This window comes from Culex quinquefasciatus, chromosome 3 (genome assembly GCF_015732765.1).
Source record: "Culex quinquefasciatus strain JHB chromosome 3, VPISU_Cqui_1.0_pri_paternal, whole genome shotgun sequence".
NCBI classification, from domain to species: Eukaryota; Metazoa; Arthropoda; class Insecta; order Diptera; family Culicidae; genus Culex; species Culex quinquefasciatus.
Window position 1 is genome coordinate 154,320,721 of NC_051863.1, and position 16,840 is coordinate 154,337,560.

Below are 16,840 nucleotides of genomic sequence, written 5' to 3' on the forward strand. Positions count from 1 at the left end.
ATAATGGATATTTACAATGTTTTCAAGTTTCTGTCTCTAAAAAAAAAAAAAAAAATCAAGTTGAATATTAAGTTGTTGCACTTTTTTTTTTTTTTTTTATACTGTCCTTCAAAAACGGCCAGAAAATTCAGGGGGAAAAAAATATATTTTTCAAAATACTTCAAAATTTTAACGAAATGTTGAATGCAATCAGCTGAAAACAACCTAAAAATGCGTTTATAAACATTTTTAACATGTTTGACTCCATTTAAAAACATTTTCAACTTAAGTGTATTTTCGATGTACAGTATGGCAACACACACACAACAACAAACTCACACACTCACAACAACAACAAAAAACTCTCACACAATAACAAACTCACACACAAACAACAACAAACTCACACACAACAACATCTCATAAACACATACAACAATAAACTCATATAACAAACTCACACACACGCAGAAAAAACTCACATGCACACAGAAAAACTCACACACACAACAAACTCTCATACACACGCACACACAACACAGTCACGCACCCACACAAAACTCACACTCACAAACAACACAATCACACACCCACACAAAACTCACACACATCCACAACAAACTCACATACACACAATTAACTCACACACACAGCAAACTCTCTCACACAAACGCACACATTCAAGAAACTCACACACACACACACACACACACACACACACACACACACACAACAACAACAACAACAACAACAACAACAAACTCATACACACTCGCAAACACATTAAATACTTACACACACACATAACAAACTCACACACACAAGCACACAACAAATTCAAATTTCTATGTGATGGTAATACTCAAAAACAACACAGTAAAAAAGTAGAATTTTGGATGGTTGAAAATTTTGTTGGTTGAATATTACCCAATTTTTGAGTAATTTTACCTAAAATAATGTGTAAAAATGAAAATTCAACGGAAACTATATTTTTCCAGAAATCATCATTTTTTTTTATTGTGTACTTTAATTCTAAAGTTATATCGAAAAATAACGTTCAACATCTTGTTGTTATAGAAAACCCAATGCTAAACAAAATTACACCATCATGTCTTAATTACATCCAAACTAGCACCGTGCCCTTTTCTGCTTGATGTAAACAACTCCGACCTAGTAACATCCAGCTCTGGCAACGCCAATCCAACTCCTAATCAACAACCTGGAGGTGTTAAATTAATTCAAAATGGTAAACTAATTATTCCAAAACAACCATTGATGGGGTGTCGCAACAACATGCAAACGACCCGTCATAACTTTTTCCAGCGACGGGGGCGAACCTTTATTTTGCAAATCTAAACAGTGTGCGTTTATTATTATTATTGGTTATTTGTGCTTTTGCTCCTCACACGTTATAGTGTAGTTACTTTGATTCGGGTGTCGGGAAACAAACAAGACCTTCGCCTAAGGAAAAGAAAAGCGCACCAAAGAAAGGCAAATAGTTCGCAAAAAAATAGACAAACCCACTTATGTGTGTAATGGTGGAGCTTTCTTGCTAGTGTAGACAGATGTAGGTGAGCGATTCATTATTTTGTGGTTGTTGTTGTACCCGCTAAATAAAACACAATTAGGTTTTACACCGTGACGTCATTTGACAGCTCGTGTGCAAAATCGACGACCGCATCGAACTGTGCTAAGTCCATGTAAACAGTGCACTCCTTTCTAACCTCCAAATCGAGTCGGCGTAAAACCTAATAAAGCACACTCTAGCAAGAGAAAATGCCGTGCGTAGTTTTTTGTTTGTGTATTTCAACGTGTACTGAATGAGTGAAAGATGAACAACGTTTGCAACGAAGGGTGAGAAAAGATGATCACACACGTACTACACACATGGAACAAGTAGTGTTTTGTTAGAAAAGAAAATGAACAGCACAGTATTTTGCACAACTGGATGAACAAATAGCGCACAAACAATTTTGTACCTATTTTGGACCCAATTAGGTCGAAAATAGAAACAGCAGTTTTTAAATGACAGAAAGAGGTAGAAAGAAGAACACACACACACTTAATCAAAAATATTCAGTTTATGTTTATCTTGTTGCACAAGCGCCAACTGCAACAACAATAAAACACCACTAGAACATTTTTTGGCTCTAAACTTACTTTGGCTTCGATAATGGTTCGGCTGATGGAAGGTTTGTAGCTGTCTATGGGATGATGTTGACCACGTCAGCGATTCCGTGGGACTGATACAAATGGCTTCATGGGTTTGATTTTTGGTTGTTTTTTTTTTTGTTTCGAAATTACAAGGAGTTTTTTTTTGTATGAAACAGGGAATGAGAGAAACAGACAATAATATCGAAATGACTTTAGTATACAAGATGGTTAGCGAAAATACACTAGCGAATAACAAGTTAGTATATGTTTTATGTTAGCGCCAGGGAATGGAGGAATCTTACCACGGGAAAAGAAACCCTCGGGGATTTTACTCTAAAAGAAAGTTTAAACAAACAATTAAGTTAAACTCACCAGCTATGGACAGCGCCGACGTTGGACTCTCGGGCAGCAGGATACCTTTTTGTACAAGTTCCTCGCGATTGGCACGTACTGATATTTTACGCTCTAGAGCTGCAGGTGGATGATGGGTGAAGAAGAAAAGGAAAAGTCGAAATCAAACGAAAAATCTTAAAATTAAAGAAGAAAATGTAAATGAAAATGGCAAGTGAATGTTGCTTTCAGTTTTAGCTGCAACCTTCAAAAACATTACACATAAAAGGTGCGATACAGGCAATGTCAAATGATTCCATTTAATGAAATATGCCAATGTTTACTGATCATATTGAACACTGATTTGTTTTGATTGGGGCTTGATTTCGTATATACCAAATTCGGGTTGATAAACGATATAAACAAAATAATTAATCAAGTTATTACAAATTTAAGTAATTATTTCTATTATTTCAAAAAAAACGTAACTAATAAAAAGTAAATTTATCTTAAAATGGCTAAAACTTGTGAACTACTAATGCTCAGCTTATTGCTTAAAACTATTGAAATTTGTGAACCTTTAACACCTAAACTCCAAAGCTCGAGAAAAAAGGGAAATTTTCATATCAATTTCCCCCTTTGGAGGTTTAGGTGTTAAAGATAACTCATATGAGCAATTCTCTACGAAATCGGTCTTTTTTCTTCAATTTTAATTTTTGTATTTTTTAATCCGGCAGAAACTTTTTTGGTGCCTTCGGTATGCCCAAAGAAGCCATTTTGCATCATTAGTTTGTCCATATAATTTTCCATACAAATTTGGCAGCTGTCCATACAAAATGATGTATGAAAATTCAAAAATCTGTATCTTTTGAAGGAATTTTTTGATCGATTTGGTGTCTTCGGCAAAGTTGTAGGTATGGATACGGAATACACTGGAAAAAAATGATACAGGTAAAAAAAAATTGGTGATTTTTTATTTAACTTTTTATCACTAAAACTTGATTTGCAAAAAAACACTATTTTTATTTTTTTTTATTTTTTTGATGTGTTTTAGAGGACATCAAATGCCAACTTTTCAGAAATTTCCAGGTTGTGCAAAAAATCTTTGACCGAGTTATGAATTTTTGAATCAATACTGATTTTTAAAAAAATCGAAATATAGGTCGCAAAAATTTCTCAACTTCATTTATCGATGTAAAATCAAATTTGCAATCAAAAAGTACTTCGGTGAAATTTTGATAAAGTGCACCGTTTTCAAGTTTAGGTGACTTTTTTGAAAATAGTCGCAGCTTTTTATTTTTTTAAATTAGTGCACATGTTTGCCCGCTTTTGAAAAAAATATTTTTGGAAAGCTGAGAAAATTATCTACGACCCTTAGTTGCTGAGATATTGCCATGCAAAGGTTTAAAACAGGAAAATTGATGTTTTCTAAGTCTCACCCAAAAAATCCATCATTTTCTAATGTCGATATCTCAGCAACTAATTTTGAAAATTAAAAATAAAATAAAAATAGTGTTTTTTTGCAAATCAATTTTTAGTGATAAAAAGTTAAATAAAAAATCACCAAATATTTTTTTCCGTGTATCATTTTTTCCAGTGTAGTCCGTATCCATACCTACAACTTTGCCGAAGACACCAAATCGATCAAAAAATTCCTTTAAAATATACAGAATTTTTAATTTTCATACATCATTTTTGTATGAACAGCTGCCAAATTTGTAGGGAAAATTATATGGACAAACTAATGATGCAAAATGGCTTCTTTGGGCATACCGAAGGCACCAAAAATGTTTCAGTCGGATTAAAAAATACAAAAAAAAAAAATCGAATGACCGAAATCTGAGAGAACTGCTCATATATTTTTAAATACATTTTGAAAACCAATTTTCAAACCTCAGCAAAAACATCCAAAAACTCATATTTAGTAACTTTGTAAAATGATTTTTTTCAAACAAAATCTTCTCAAACTACTTTTTTTAAATCATGTTTCAAAGTATTAATCTAGGATTAGTATTCAATAGATCTTATCAGCGATTATCACTCTACCACTAATTTGCATTTATCTTTAAAGCAAACTGACTTTTAATTGCTTTTAAGTTGAGAGTATTTCTTTAACATTTTTAAAATTGATTATTCGTACACCGATCAAAATTTGACTTTGTTTACAAATGGCGGTTAGGACCTAATGCAAACTAACCCGAGGAATACGCATAATCCTTCAAAAAAACCGTATGTTTTTTGAAAATACAAAAAAAATATTTTTTTTTAATTAAACAAATTTTACATAAGTGTGCATTCGTCTCTTAAATTCAAAATTTGAAATAATCAAGCGACGATATATATTTTGTAAAATAATAAAATGTTCACAAAATACGGTTTTTCTATGCTGAGATTGAAAATTACGATTTTTTTTACTTAAACCCAAAAATGAAGTGAAAATCTTTTAAACATTTGAGTTTTTGAAAATTATAAAAAATAGGATATTTTATGAAAGTATGAGCATTTTACATAGAAAATTTTAATGTTTTGTGAATCCATAGAAAAAAAATCGGCACCAAAATAAGTTGACGTATTTTAAAATGAAAATATCCAAGAAGAAGAATTTAATTCCAAATTCAAGAAATCAAATCATTAAATAAACTTCCAAGTTCTCAAACAGCATAAACGCTCTTCAATTTGAAAATCTTCTTCAAGCACCAATCAAAATCACCTCATCTCGTTGACGAGGCTCAACAAAAAGACAGCAAGAACAGTAGCAAAAGCAGCGAGCGGGCGGGAAAAGCTCGGCCCATAAAGGAAAAGAAATTAAAATTTTTTCAAACAGATAGCAGATCGTCGTATTTGGTCGTCCGTCCCACCTTCCGGCGACAGGAAAACATCCCAATTCTTGGGCAAAGATTAAAAAAATAAGAAGCAAAACTTACACTTGGAGGTGGACTCGAACTTTTCGCTTTTCTTTTTTCTCCGCCACTTCCACGGCTTGAAGAGTCGCCCGAACGCGCTGAACTTGCTTTTCCGCTCGAGGGGTGGCGTCCGCGAGCCCGAGTTGAGGCTGTTGGACCGCAGGGTGGCACCGTTCTGTTTCTTGGTAGCTGCAGAGGAAAATGAGAGAGAGAGGGAAACACGGAGGGTTAGATCGGGGGTGTCAAAGGTGAGACTGTTTTTAATTATCACTATCTTAAGATTATGAAAAGTTCCATTCAAAATTCAGTCTAGCCTAAATTGCTGAAGCTTGCCTGGATGGTTGAATTTTACCTGATTTTTTAAATGTAAGTTTACGGAAATTTTTGTGAAAAAAGTAAAATTGCACATAAGATATGTAAATTTACACATTTTTGCAGGTGATATTAACATTACAAAACTCCATCACAAAAATTAATTATGTTGAACAAAACATGAATTATTTTGAATAAAATATCATTATCAACCAAACATCCATTTAAATTTCGGCACCTCCGAACCAGAAATTTGAGGACGAAAGTTTAATTTCAACGTGAATTGCGTCAGGACGACGGCAGACTCAAGATTCATAAAATCATTTCCAAATTAAATCGACGCCATCAACAGAAATATCTCCAAGACGTGATTGAGTTGTTCAAGATGTGCTCAAAGTGACTGATAAGAGAGTGGAGGAGAAGTGGTCCAAGTCCACAATAGAATCCATCTACCCATCTCACCCCCACCAATTCTACTAACTATACTTTGAAAATGATAGCTCTTGCGATTCGCTCGCGGTTTTTCCGCTAAAAATAGAAGATAACAGAGAGAATGGATCTGGCCGCTGGCTTGAGCGATGTGATGCCATGACGGTTGTTTGTTCTGGTTCAATGGGCCTCTGAACTGATAGTGCTGCTGCTCTGCCAAAGCCGGCCTCTCGCCGGTGTGTGAGGTATAGTTATCGTTTGTTTGTGCAAAGTAAACAAACAACACACACAAACAGGCCCGAGCTGCAGGGCTTCAGTCGAACAGAGGAATTCATGTGTACATAACCACAACGCAACTAGTAAGGTGTAGGTGAGAGGAATGTGTTTTTATCTGGGCATGTGACAAGTTTCAAAGATAAAATTTAACTTTTCAACTAGTTATCAACAAAGAAATACAAGTTTCGTTTTATGTAGTTGTGAAGAAACCAGAACATAAAAAATTAATGCATTTTTTAGAAAATTAATATAAGTCCTTTTGTGAATTTCATAATTTTTCAATGATTTAACTTCTTTCAATTCTATGAGCCTAATAAGTCTAATAACAAATTCCAATCAATTTCGAGCAGTAATCCAAAACCGCTTTCGTAACCAATAATCTCCCTTCATGATATCTCAGTTACATCTCTCAAATAAAAAAAAACACCCGCCAGCAAACGTGCGATGACACGTGCCCTCTCAAAGCAAAAGAAGAAATAAAACGAAGCTCAGCCACAATTGAACTAGACACTGGATTTTTTTTGCGAGAGAATGAGTGTGTGCCTCAAACACACATTCACACACCTAAAAAAAAGACGAACGGTTTCATGAGTAATAATAGATGTCGTGTACACTTTATTTACAGCTCAAGCTGGCGGAGACACCGACAAAAAGCTTTCCCACAGCACAGCATTTACAACAGAAAAAAAGACATGGAAAAATAGCACTAGGCACACTGTGAGACTATATGGCGTATTGCTACTACTTTTGCCCACTAACCCACTCCTCTGACGTTGACGCATTGTCTGGGCATCTTTTATGCTTGTTTTTTTTTTTTTTTTTTTTTTTGCAATCTCCCATTAATTCGAATGTTATAAGTTTAATCTTCATGCAAATCTACTTTTCTGCTTTTTTGGGTATTTATAACATGAAATATATTTTATCATAACCTATCATTATTCTAAAACTCAATAAATCCTATAGATTTTTTCGAAATCCTTGACATTGATAGGATTTCAATATTTGGCAACTGTTAAGAGCGTGTCGTGATTTTTGCGTAGGTATTTTTTTTTGCTTTCAGTTGTTCTGGAAAGATTTATTTAGAATTCGGGGGTGACTTTGATCAGTCGCTGTTTTTCTTGCAAATTTAAAGTTAAAAGTCTTCAAGAGAATTATTTTTGCCAAAAGAACCATAACAAAGGCTGTTGTTCATCTTTTATTAACTAATTCGTTTCAATGTTTGTTTAAGTTACTAAGTATTTTAACGGTTTAAGTTCAAGTTTATATACATTTAAATTTAAGGTTAAATTATTAAAAGTTTTTGCCAAAACGTTTTTTTTGTAATTTACCTCAAATTCATTTCAAAATATTTTTTCATGAAATTTTTTACATTTGTTGCTGTTTTAACTAACTTTGAAGCATGAATCATAATTTGTTCACATTTAATATGAATTTGTTTTAAAAAAAAGCCTTAACACCTAAACTCCCAAGCTCGAGAAAAAGGGGGAATTTGTATGGAAATTCCCCCTTTTTCTCGAGTTTGGTAGTTTGGGTGTTAAAGATATATAAGACATTTCTAAATCCTGTACTAGTAAAACTTAAATCATTTTGTTGTAAAACTAATTTTATCTCCTTTTAGTACAAAGTAAGGACCCCGCAGCGCGGTGGTTAGCGGCTTCGGCTGCCGATCCCTCATGTGTGCTAAGGGGCCCGGGTTCCATTTCCGCCCATCTCCTCTGGGTGTTCTGTGTTTGTCCCGTTAGTTAGTAAATTCAGTCTGAAAAGACGGTGTGATGTCATTTAAACAAAAGAAATCGAAAATTCTGTCAGTATTTCTATTCGTACTCACTTTTAAAAAATAATGAAATCTTGATATTTAGTTGAAAAGTGTTAACTCAGCATAATTATAAGCAATTTGATTAGTTTGTAAAAGTTAAACAGCTACCAACGTCAGCCGACTATCAATGTCATCCTGATTGACGGTATATTATAAGAATTAAGAGCATAATATTGCACAGTAAAAAATTGTGTATGTATAGAAGATGTAAAATTGGAAGGTTCAATATTACCTCTTTTATGATATTCGATATTACCTAAATTTTTTATTTTTTATTATACTGAAAATGTGACATATTAACAGAATAATCGTAAATTCACAATTTTTTAGATGGAAAATTACTATTTTTTTCTGACAAAAAAGATGTACTCATTCCTAGATGTAATATTACCCTATTTTTTTAACTATGCGTATCATAGCAAATTTTGGTAATGTCTAAGTTCAGATACTAAATTTTGGAATTATTGTGATATAACGGTTTTTACCAAATTTATCTGAAACGATGGTAAAAATGTTTACAATTTTAACAGTGTTATAAATTTTCATCAAAATGTCGTCCTTAAACTTATGATTTTATTAAAAGTAAAAAATTATAAACCTGTTTTTATCACATTAAAAAAAGTATAATTTTCCAAAAAATATGTATCTATTTTACTGTAGTAAAATACAACGATATAAAAAAAAAGCAAAAAGTAAAACCTAATAATGAAAATAATAAAAAAAAGCATCACAACGGAACAATTCCGCCACAAATTTAATTTTTATAAATGTTTTTTTATATGCCTTGCACTTTTCAGGGGTTTTTTAAACGTCTTTCACAAATTAAAAAAAAAAGCTTAAAACAATTGAACGCCTTGAAAAAGGATTTTTTTCAATATGTTTGCCCTTGCTCAAAAGTTGTCTTTTTGATATTCTCTAAACCAAATAATTCTTGTGAACATCTTTTATTATTGTGTAAAAAATTAATAAAAACAAATAGTTCATTGATTTTAAATAGTATTTTTTACCGAATAAACTTACAACTTTGCTGACACAAAATTGGCCAGAAATTCCGTTCTTATGATCAGATTCTATGATATTTAAATACCAATTTTGCCTGAATATCAAAAGCTAGGTTTTTTTTTCTAAATAATAAGGTAAAATTGCTGGTATTTAAAATTGAGTCGGAAAATCATCGATTGGGATTAGACGGACACATTATATTTTTAGCGAATAAATATAAATGATAAAATCTGAATAGATAAATACAATTTAATTTTCTAAAGATTTTTTAATTCAAAAGAATTCTGCAGTTTTCGCTGAAAAAAGGGTTCAACTTCATTAATAAAGATGCAAGATACGTAGCACTTAAAATCTGTCCTGATTTATGGTGGGTTGGGATTTATATAAGCGTTAAGACATTCCGAATACCGATTCAGGATACATTTGCAAATTTTGGAACATTTTTTAAAGGTTTATTTCAACTAAACTCAATTAATTTCTTCTGACGTACACCCTAAATGTTGCAAAAAAGAACAATCCATCACTCAATATGTGTCCCCAAAAATGATCTAATCAATGTCACAAGCATTCGGTCGTTTGTCATGCCAACAGGGCAGCTTCATCAGTTGCACAAGGACGATGTGGCAAACCCCTTGACGAGATGAGCGATGATTAATTCATTTCTCTCTCACTTCTGAGAAAAAAAAAAGCAAGCTCAAGTAAACAAACCAACCATCAGTCGGTCGAGGCACTGGCGAAATTTGAAATTTTATTCGGCTTTTTTAATCAATTCACTTTTATTTTATTTTATCATGCTACAGATGTCTGACTCAATCAGCTAGCTCGAATAGCAATTGTTGTTTTGATTTCGATTCTGAATTGCAAGCACCATCTGACAACATCCAACGCCCTGCACAATGTGGAGTTTGGTGGTTTGCAGAAGACCCAAGGTCATCGGAACAGTGCATCAGCCGAAACCAACAGGTTATGGCCATTTCCAATCAACGCGTTTGTTTCGGGTCAAATTGGGGTGGTTAAAAATATTGTTAACCATAAAATGATTTTTTATTTATTGACTGATCAATTTTTTAAAATTTGTTGCAAATTAAAAATACTGTTAAAATTTGTTGAAAATCAAACGTTTGTACAAACCACCCTAGCAAACCTAAGGTGCAAACGCATGAATCATAACAAACCACCACCAACAGCAGCTGCTCATTCAGAGGAACCTACCCATGGTGGTGTGATGTAATTTAGCCGGTTCAGCACTGCGCACACCCACACCTTGAAACACAACGGTATGGCGGTGTTGTTGCTGGAGTTCAAAAAAGTTCATCAACAGCAAACAAACAACATGTGTGCGCGCGCCAATTTGCCATGACCGCGACGACGACCACGAGCGCACACGTGTCTCGTGTTGTGTTGGGTGGGAAAATTCGATGAGCTGGTAAATTGGCAAATGGAAATACAGTACCGCAGCACCGGCGTGTGTGACGACAGGTGCGCAACATGATAAAAGGATAACAACAAGCAATCCACCCACGGGAGTTTGCTGGCCGCCTGGTTGGATCAATGATGGTCGTTACGGTAGATTCTGATGAAATAGGAATACTCCAAGGGGACCAATAACAAATTTATAATGCTTTTTTATGCAAAGCACTAAAAGCGTTGAATTTGTTTGTTTCAAATTACACTCAACCCTCATATTCGGAACAGTTTACAGATCGGCCAATGTTCAACAAATCATATAAAGTCGATAATTGAACATAATCAATTGCTTTTACCTTCATGTGAAAGCTTTTCTTGCGATCTTTCGATTGATGTATAGACCGGCTGTACATTTTTACGTTTTATATCAAGTTTTCAAAGAAAAACATTGACGCTTGAAATCCACAAATTCGGAACACTTTTTTCTTACGATGTAAACAAACTTTTTATTCTTTACAGGAGTACATATTTTTTACAAAACAATGACTTCGCAATCCGAAACCAATAAAACTCATGCTTAGTAATGTTTTATGAATGGTCTCGTAACTTTTTTTGTGAAAATATCAGTTAAATACAGGTGTTCCACAATTGTGGGAGGCACAATAACATCCCACAATCATGGAACAGGCAATTTGGAGGCAGTGTTTTGCTGCTCTGGATAAAATAGTCTTGAAATGAAGTTTTTTGTTCAGAAAGTACTACTTTTACTAGTGAAATAGCAAGAAAATGACCAAATAAAGGTCATAAAAATAGTAGGGTCGAGAGAAAAGCTGCATTTGGCATGCTATTGACAAATCATCACAAAAGTGTTCCGAATTTGTGGGTGTTCCGAATATGTGGGATGACTGTACATGTGCATTGATTTTATTCCGCTACTGAGCAGTTCTCTACGGAATCGGCCTTTATTCTTCAATTTTAATTTTTGTATTTTTTAATCCGACTTAAACTTTTTTGGTGCCTTCGGTATGCCCAAAGAAGCCATTTTGTATCATTAGTTCGTTCATATAATATGCCATACAAATTTGACAGCTGTCCATACAAAAATGATATATGAAAATTTAAAAATCTGTATCTTTTGAAGGATTTTTTGCTTCGATTTGGTGTCTTCGGCAAAGTTGTAGGTATGGATATGGACTACACTGAAAAAAATGATACACGGAAAAAAAAAATTGGCGATTTTAAATTTCACTTTTTGTCACTAAACCTTGATTTGCGAAAAAAAAAACACTATTTTTATTTTTTTTATTTTCTGATATGTTTTAGAGAACATCAAATGCCAACATTTCAAAAATTTCCAGATTGCCAAAAAATCTTTGACCGAGTTATGATTTTTTGAATCAATACAGATTTTTTTCAAAAAATCGAAATACTTAATTTTTCGATGTAAAATCGTATTTGCAATCAAAAAGTACTCTAGTGAAATTTTGATAAAGTGCGCCGTTTTCAAGTTATAGCCATTTTTAGGTAACTTTTTCAAAATCAAAATAGTCGCAGTTAATCAGTTTTTAAAATTAGTGGCCATGTTTGCCTACTTTTGAAAAAAATATTTTTGAGAAGCTGAGAAAATTCTCTATATTTTGCTTCTTCGGACTTTGTTGATACGACCTTTAGTTGCTGAGATATTGCAATGCAAAGGTTTAAAAACAGGAAAATTGATGTTTTCTAAGTCTCACCCAAACAACCCATAATTTTCTATCGTCAATATCTCAGCAACTAATGGTCCGATTTTCAATGTTAAAATATGAAACATTTGTGAAATTTTCCGATCTTTTCGAAAAAAATATTTTCAAAATTTTCAAATCAAGACTAACATTTCAAAAAGACCAAACATTCAATGTTACGCCCTTTTGATATGTTAGTCTTGATTTAAAAATTTCGAAAATAATTTTTTCGAAAAGATCGGAAAATTTCCCGAATGTTTCATATTTTAACATTAATCGGACCATTAGTTGCTGAGATATCGACATTAGAAAATGGTGGGTTGTTTGGGTGAGACTTAGAAAACATCAATTTTCCTGTTTTTAAACCTTTGCATGGCAATTTCTCAGCAACTAAGGGTCGTATCAACAAAGTCCGAAAAAGCAAAATATAGAGAATTTTCTCAGCTTTTCAAAAATATTTTTTTCAAAACTGGGCAAACATGTGCACTAGTACTTTTTGATTGCAAATTTGATTTTACATCGAAAAATGAAGCTGAAAAATTTTTACGACCAAAATTTCGATTTTTTGAAAAAATCAGTATTGATTAAAAAATTCATAACTCGGTCAATGATTTTTTGCACAACCTGGAAATTTCTTAAAAGTTGGCATTTGATGTCCTCTAAAACATATCAAAAAATGAAAAAAATAGGGTATTTTGCAAATCAAGTTTAAGTGACAAAAAGTTAAATAAAAAACACCAAATTTTTTTTACCGTGTATCATTTTTTCCAGTGTAGGACATATCCATACCTACTACTTTGCCAAAGACACCAAATCGATCAAAAATTCCTTCAAAAGATACAGATTTTTGAATTTTCATGCATCATTTTTGTATGGACAGCTGCCAAATTTGTATGGAAAATTATATGGACAAACTAATGATGCAAAATGGCTTCTTTGGGCATAACGAAGGCACCAAAAAAGTTTCAGTCGGATTAAAAAATTCAAAAAAAATCGAATGACCGAAATCCTAGAGAACTGCTCAATAGAGCAATTCACTAAAACTTTGAACAATGATTTTTTTCCAATTTTTCAATTTGGTGAAATTTTGTGTGTACTTTTCATTAATTCGTCCATACATGTTTTCATACAATTTTGGGAGCAGTCCAATACTATAAAATAACTTTTAAAAAAATCTGTCTGTTGAGAACGGATTTTTGATCTATTTGGTGTATTCGGCAAAGTTGTAGATATTACTAGGACTTCTTTAAGAAAATACTTACACTATTAAAAAATACAATTTTTTACCCAAAAACAACAAAATAACCGTTTTTTGAAAATGTTTTAGATGACCAAAATGGCATCTTTTAAGCTATATGGTACAAGTTGCTCAAAATTTATTTGGCATTTTTCGAAAAAAATCATGATTTTTGAAAACCTTGTAAAAATTTATAAACATATTTTGACATTATTTTTAGATGTAAACTCAAATTTACAACTGAAGAGTACTTCACGTATAAATTTTGATATCGTGCACCGTTTTCTAGTAAATGCTGTGAAATACCGCAAAATTCGAAATAATCTAATGTGAAATTGTACCTTAGTGAATTTAAACTATGATTTTTTTTTAATTTAAATTTCAAAAATAAGAACTCTTTTTTTAAAAACGATGGAATACGGATATTTTATGGAATATTCCGGAATTATCATTATCGAATGTTAAAAAACTGCTATGAATGTAGTATTGCCTAAACTTTTTAAATTACTCAAATTTCCCTTTTGCTGAAAACCGCGTTTCGCTAATTTTATTGATTGTAATTATGGTAAATCTGTTGTTTAGGATGTCCTTTTTATGGAGAAATTTTGGCAAACTAAAGATCTAAAATCAAAATAAAATAAAGATCATCAACACCAAAAAGCGAAGAATTGTTAAGTGAAGATAACTTGCGTCCAATTTCCAATGTTAAATAATAATATGGTCGAAAATAAACGTTTTGGGTCAAATATTAAAAAGCATACAAAGAGATCAGTAACTAGAAAACTTGAACATTTTTATTTCCATCACAGACACTCACGAGCCGACTCCGGCCAAGGTCAAAGGTTGGAACCGAATCTTGAACTTTTAACATCTCCAAAAAACAGAGAAGCAAGAAAAAAAATAGCCATCGCAACTTTAGACGCGTGGGAGTCCGCATACTTGCGCGCTGCCACGAAAAACCATTGAAAGTAATCGCTGCCATTAAGACAAAATTGTCGTTTTGTCTTTTGCACACCCCAGCCCTCCCCCGCCAAAGACTGCCGTCAAAAGTCTTGAAAGAGAAGTGCGCGGGGAGTCGCAAAGTCTCGCGTTGCTTTTTTGAAGTGCGAAATGAAACTCAATTAAGTTTTTCGCTGAACCGCAAATTGAACCCAATGGAGCTGAACGCGGGGGTGGGTAATGTGGAAGAAGGTTAGGGGAGGGGGTCCAAGTGTGGGTGTTTCGTGCAACAGACTGCTAATGGTTAGCCCTGTCTTTCGGTTTTGGATGAATGAACGAGCACGCGGTACTAATGGACATTATCCGGTGATGATCTGTTTGGCGTGAAGTAATGCTTGAAATTTGGAACCTGCTAACGAGGATGGAATGTATGACAACGGATAACTTGCTATGAATTTCGGTGTGATCATCTAGTATCATACAATCATCTCTAGAATTGTTTCATTCGACTTTATAGATTCGTCATTATAAATTCTATTAACAATATCAAGATGAGAGCTGAGTCATGAAACCTATTGGCTTTTTCTACCTTACTTAATCTAAACGAGAACCGGATAATAAATCAGCACTCAATTTGCATAGCCCTGTTGAAACGTTCAGCACCATTCGAATCACAACAGGACAGTATCACTTTGCTAATTCCAATGTAATAAATTCAACCCCCAACGAGGGAGATTTAAACCTGTAATGCTCGTGTGCAACACCACATTTCAAAACAACGAGACGTTTCGACACTATCAATGTGTTCATCAATTAATATCGAGCCACGCACTGTGCAATGTTTTCCCACACAATAAATATAAACTCTAAACGAGAGACAGAGTTGCCAAACCGGGACATCACCTGGCGGTGGTCCGTGTCCTAACCAAGATAATTGACATAACTGGTGACCACTGGACCGAATCGTACGGGCATGCAATTGACGTCTCTTGTGTTGTCTGTTTCCCCCTTCCTCCGTCGTCCTCCTCTTCTTTCCGAACACCGGTTTTTGAGGTTGGCTCTAAATAATGATGATGACGATGGTCACCGAAAATGCAATTTCCCATCGTCGTAATGTCATTGCGAAGCCGTACCACCAATGGGTCGCATCATTTGGTTGTGGAACCCAAGCCTAAAACCACCAAATCAATTGCGGTGATCACACAACCGGTACCTGCGAATAGTTTGCTAGGGGGTCATGAAGGCAATTATTGCCCGGTTTAATAAAATTGTTGAGAATTAAATCATTACAAATTATCATTACATTACGTTATCCTGCATTACATCTTCCCATCAAATAAGTTAATACTTTTTTATAATCCTGAATTACAAACAAATGAGTTGTGTAACTTTGTAAGGCATCATCCATAAAGTATGTCACGCTAAAATCCACCAAAATTTAAACACGACTTTAACTGTAAAGTGCTTTTGAATTTTTTGCCAAAATGGTGGTGATGAAATGTTGAGAAAATTAATTTGGTAATAGTAGTTTATGCAACAAGTTGCAAAAAGAGGATTTTTTCAGCACGAGTCGTACATTTATCCAACGAGGTTCACCGAGTTGGATAAATACGACGAGTGCTGAAAAAATTAAGTTTTGCAACGAGTTCCATACAACATTTTTTGCAATTTCGAAAAACACCCATTGTGTGAAATTTTAAGTCGAATTTTCATGCATTTTGTCAATAAATCGTTTAAATCAAAAAAATGTTGAAAAGTGTTACTTTTCGAAACAAGTGCTGAAAAGTTCAACTTTTCAGCATCCATTTCAGTGCTGAAAAGTAGAACTTTTCAGCACTTATTTTGAAAAGTGTTGCTATTCGATTCTGTTATTTTTGGTACAGAAAAGTAGGCTATTTCGTCGTTCAAGAATGACAGGAAAAGTAATTAGTTTCACGACGGAATTGCAAAAAAATACATTCCAGTTTTAAAAAATAAGGTAGCAAAATTTAAATTTGATGTATAAGAAAATAAAAAAACATAACAAATTTGGTCTTGATTCGATTATTAGAAGTCAAACCTTCGAATAATCGAGGCTGGATTATAGTGCTTTTAAAAATAATTATGTAAAAAAAAATGTTGGAAAACTTTTATTTTGGTTTACAGAGTGAAAAAGACAAACTGTCAGAGCTGTCAAATACAAACTTGTGGGAAATTTGACGAGCTTTCCAGTAAAAATATTTACGAGACTGAAAAATCAAATCTGTCATATAGAAATTGCCAAAAACCACCGAAAACCCTATTTTTTCAACCTTTTTTTTTTTTTAACACTCTACTGCCAAATTTTTTTTTCGAA

The 16,840-nt window shown here is 33.4% G+C and overlaps 1 protein-coding gene across 6 annotated transcripts in view; it reads right to left on the reverse strand.

Moving 5' to 3' along the window:
- Window positions 1-16,840, reverse strand: part of LOC6052250 (homeobox protein 5) — a 258,274-nt gene that overhangs the window by 146,792 nt on the left and 94,642 nt on the right. For 4 of the 6 annotated variants that reach the window (XM_038264780.1, XM_038264779.1, XM_038264781.1 and 1 more), the window contains exons 3-5: window positions 5,388-5,555; window positions 2,506-2,604; window positions 2,140-2,235 (exon numbers count right to left, since the gene is read on the reverse strand). In XM_038264780.1, coding sequence (XP_038120708.1) covers window positions 2,140-2,235; window positions 2,506-2,604; window positions 5,388-5,555 — 363 coding nt within the window. The remainder of the gene's footprint in view (window positions 1-2,139; window positions 2,236-2,505; window positions 2,605-5,387; window positions 5,556-16,840) is intronic. The other 2 variants (XM_038264782.1, XM_038264783.1) reach the window with 2 other exon arrangements.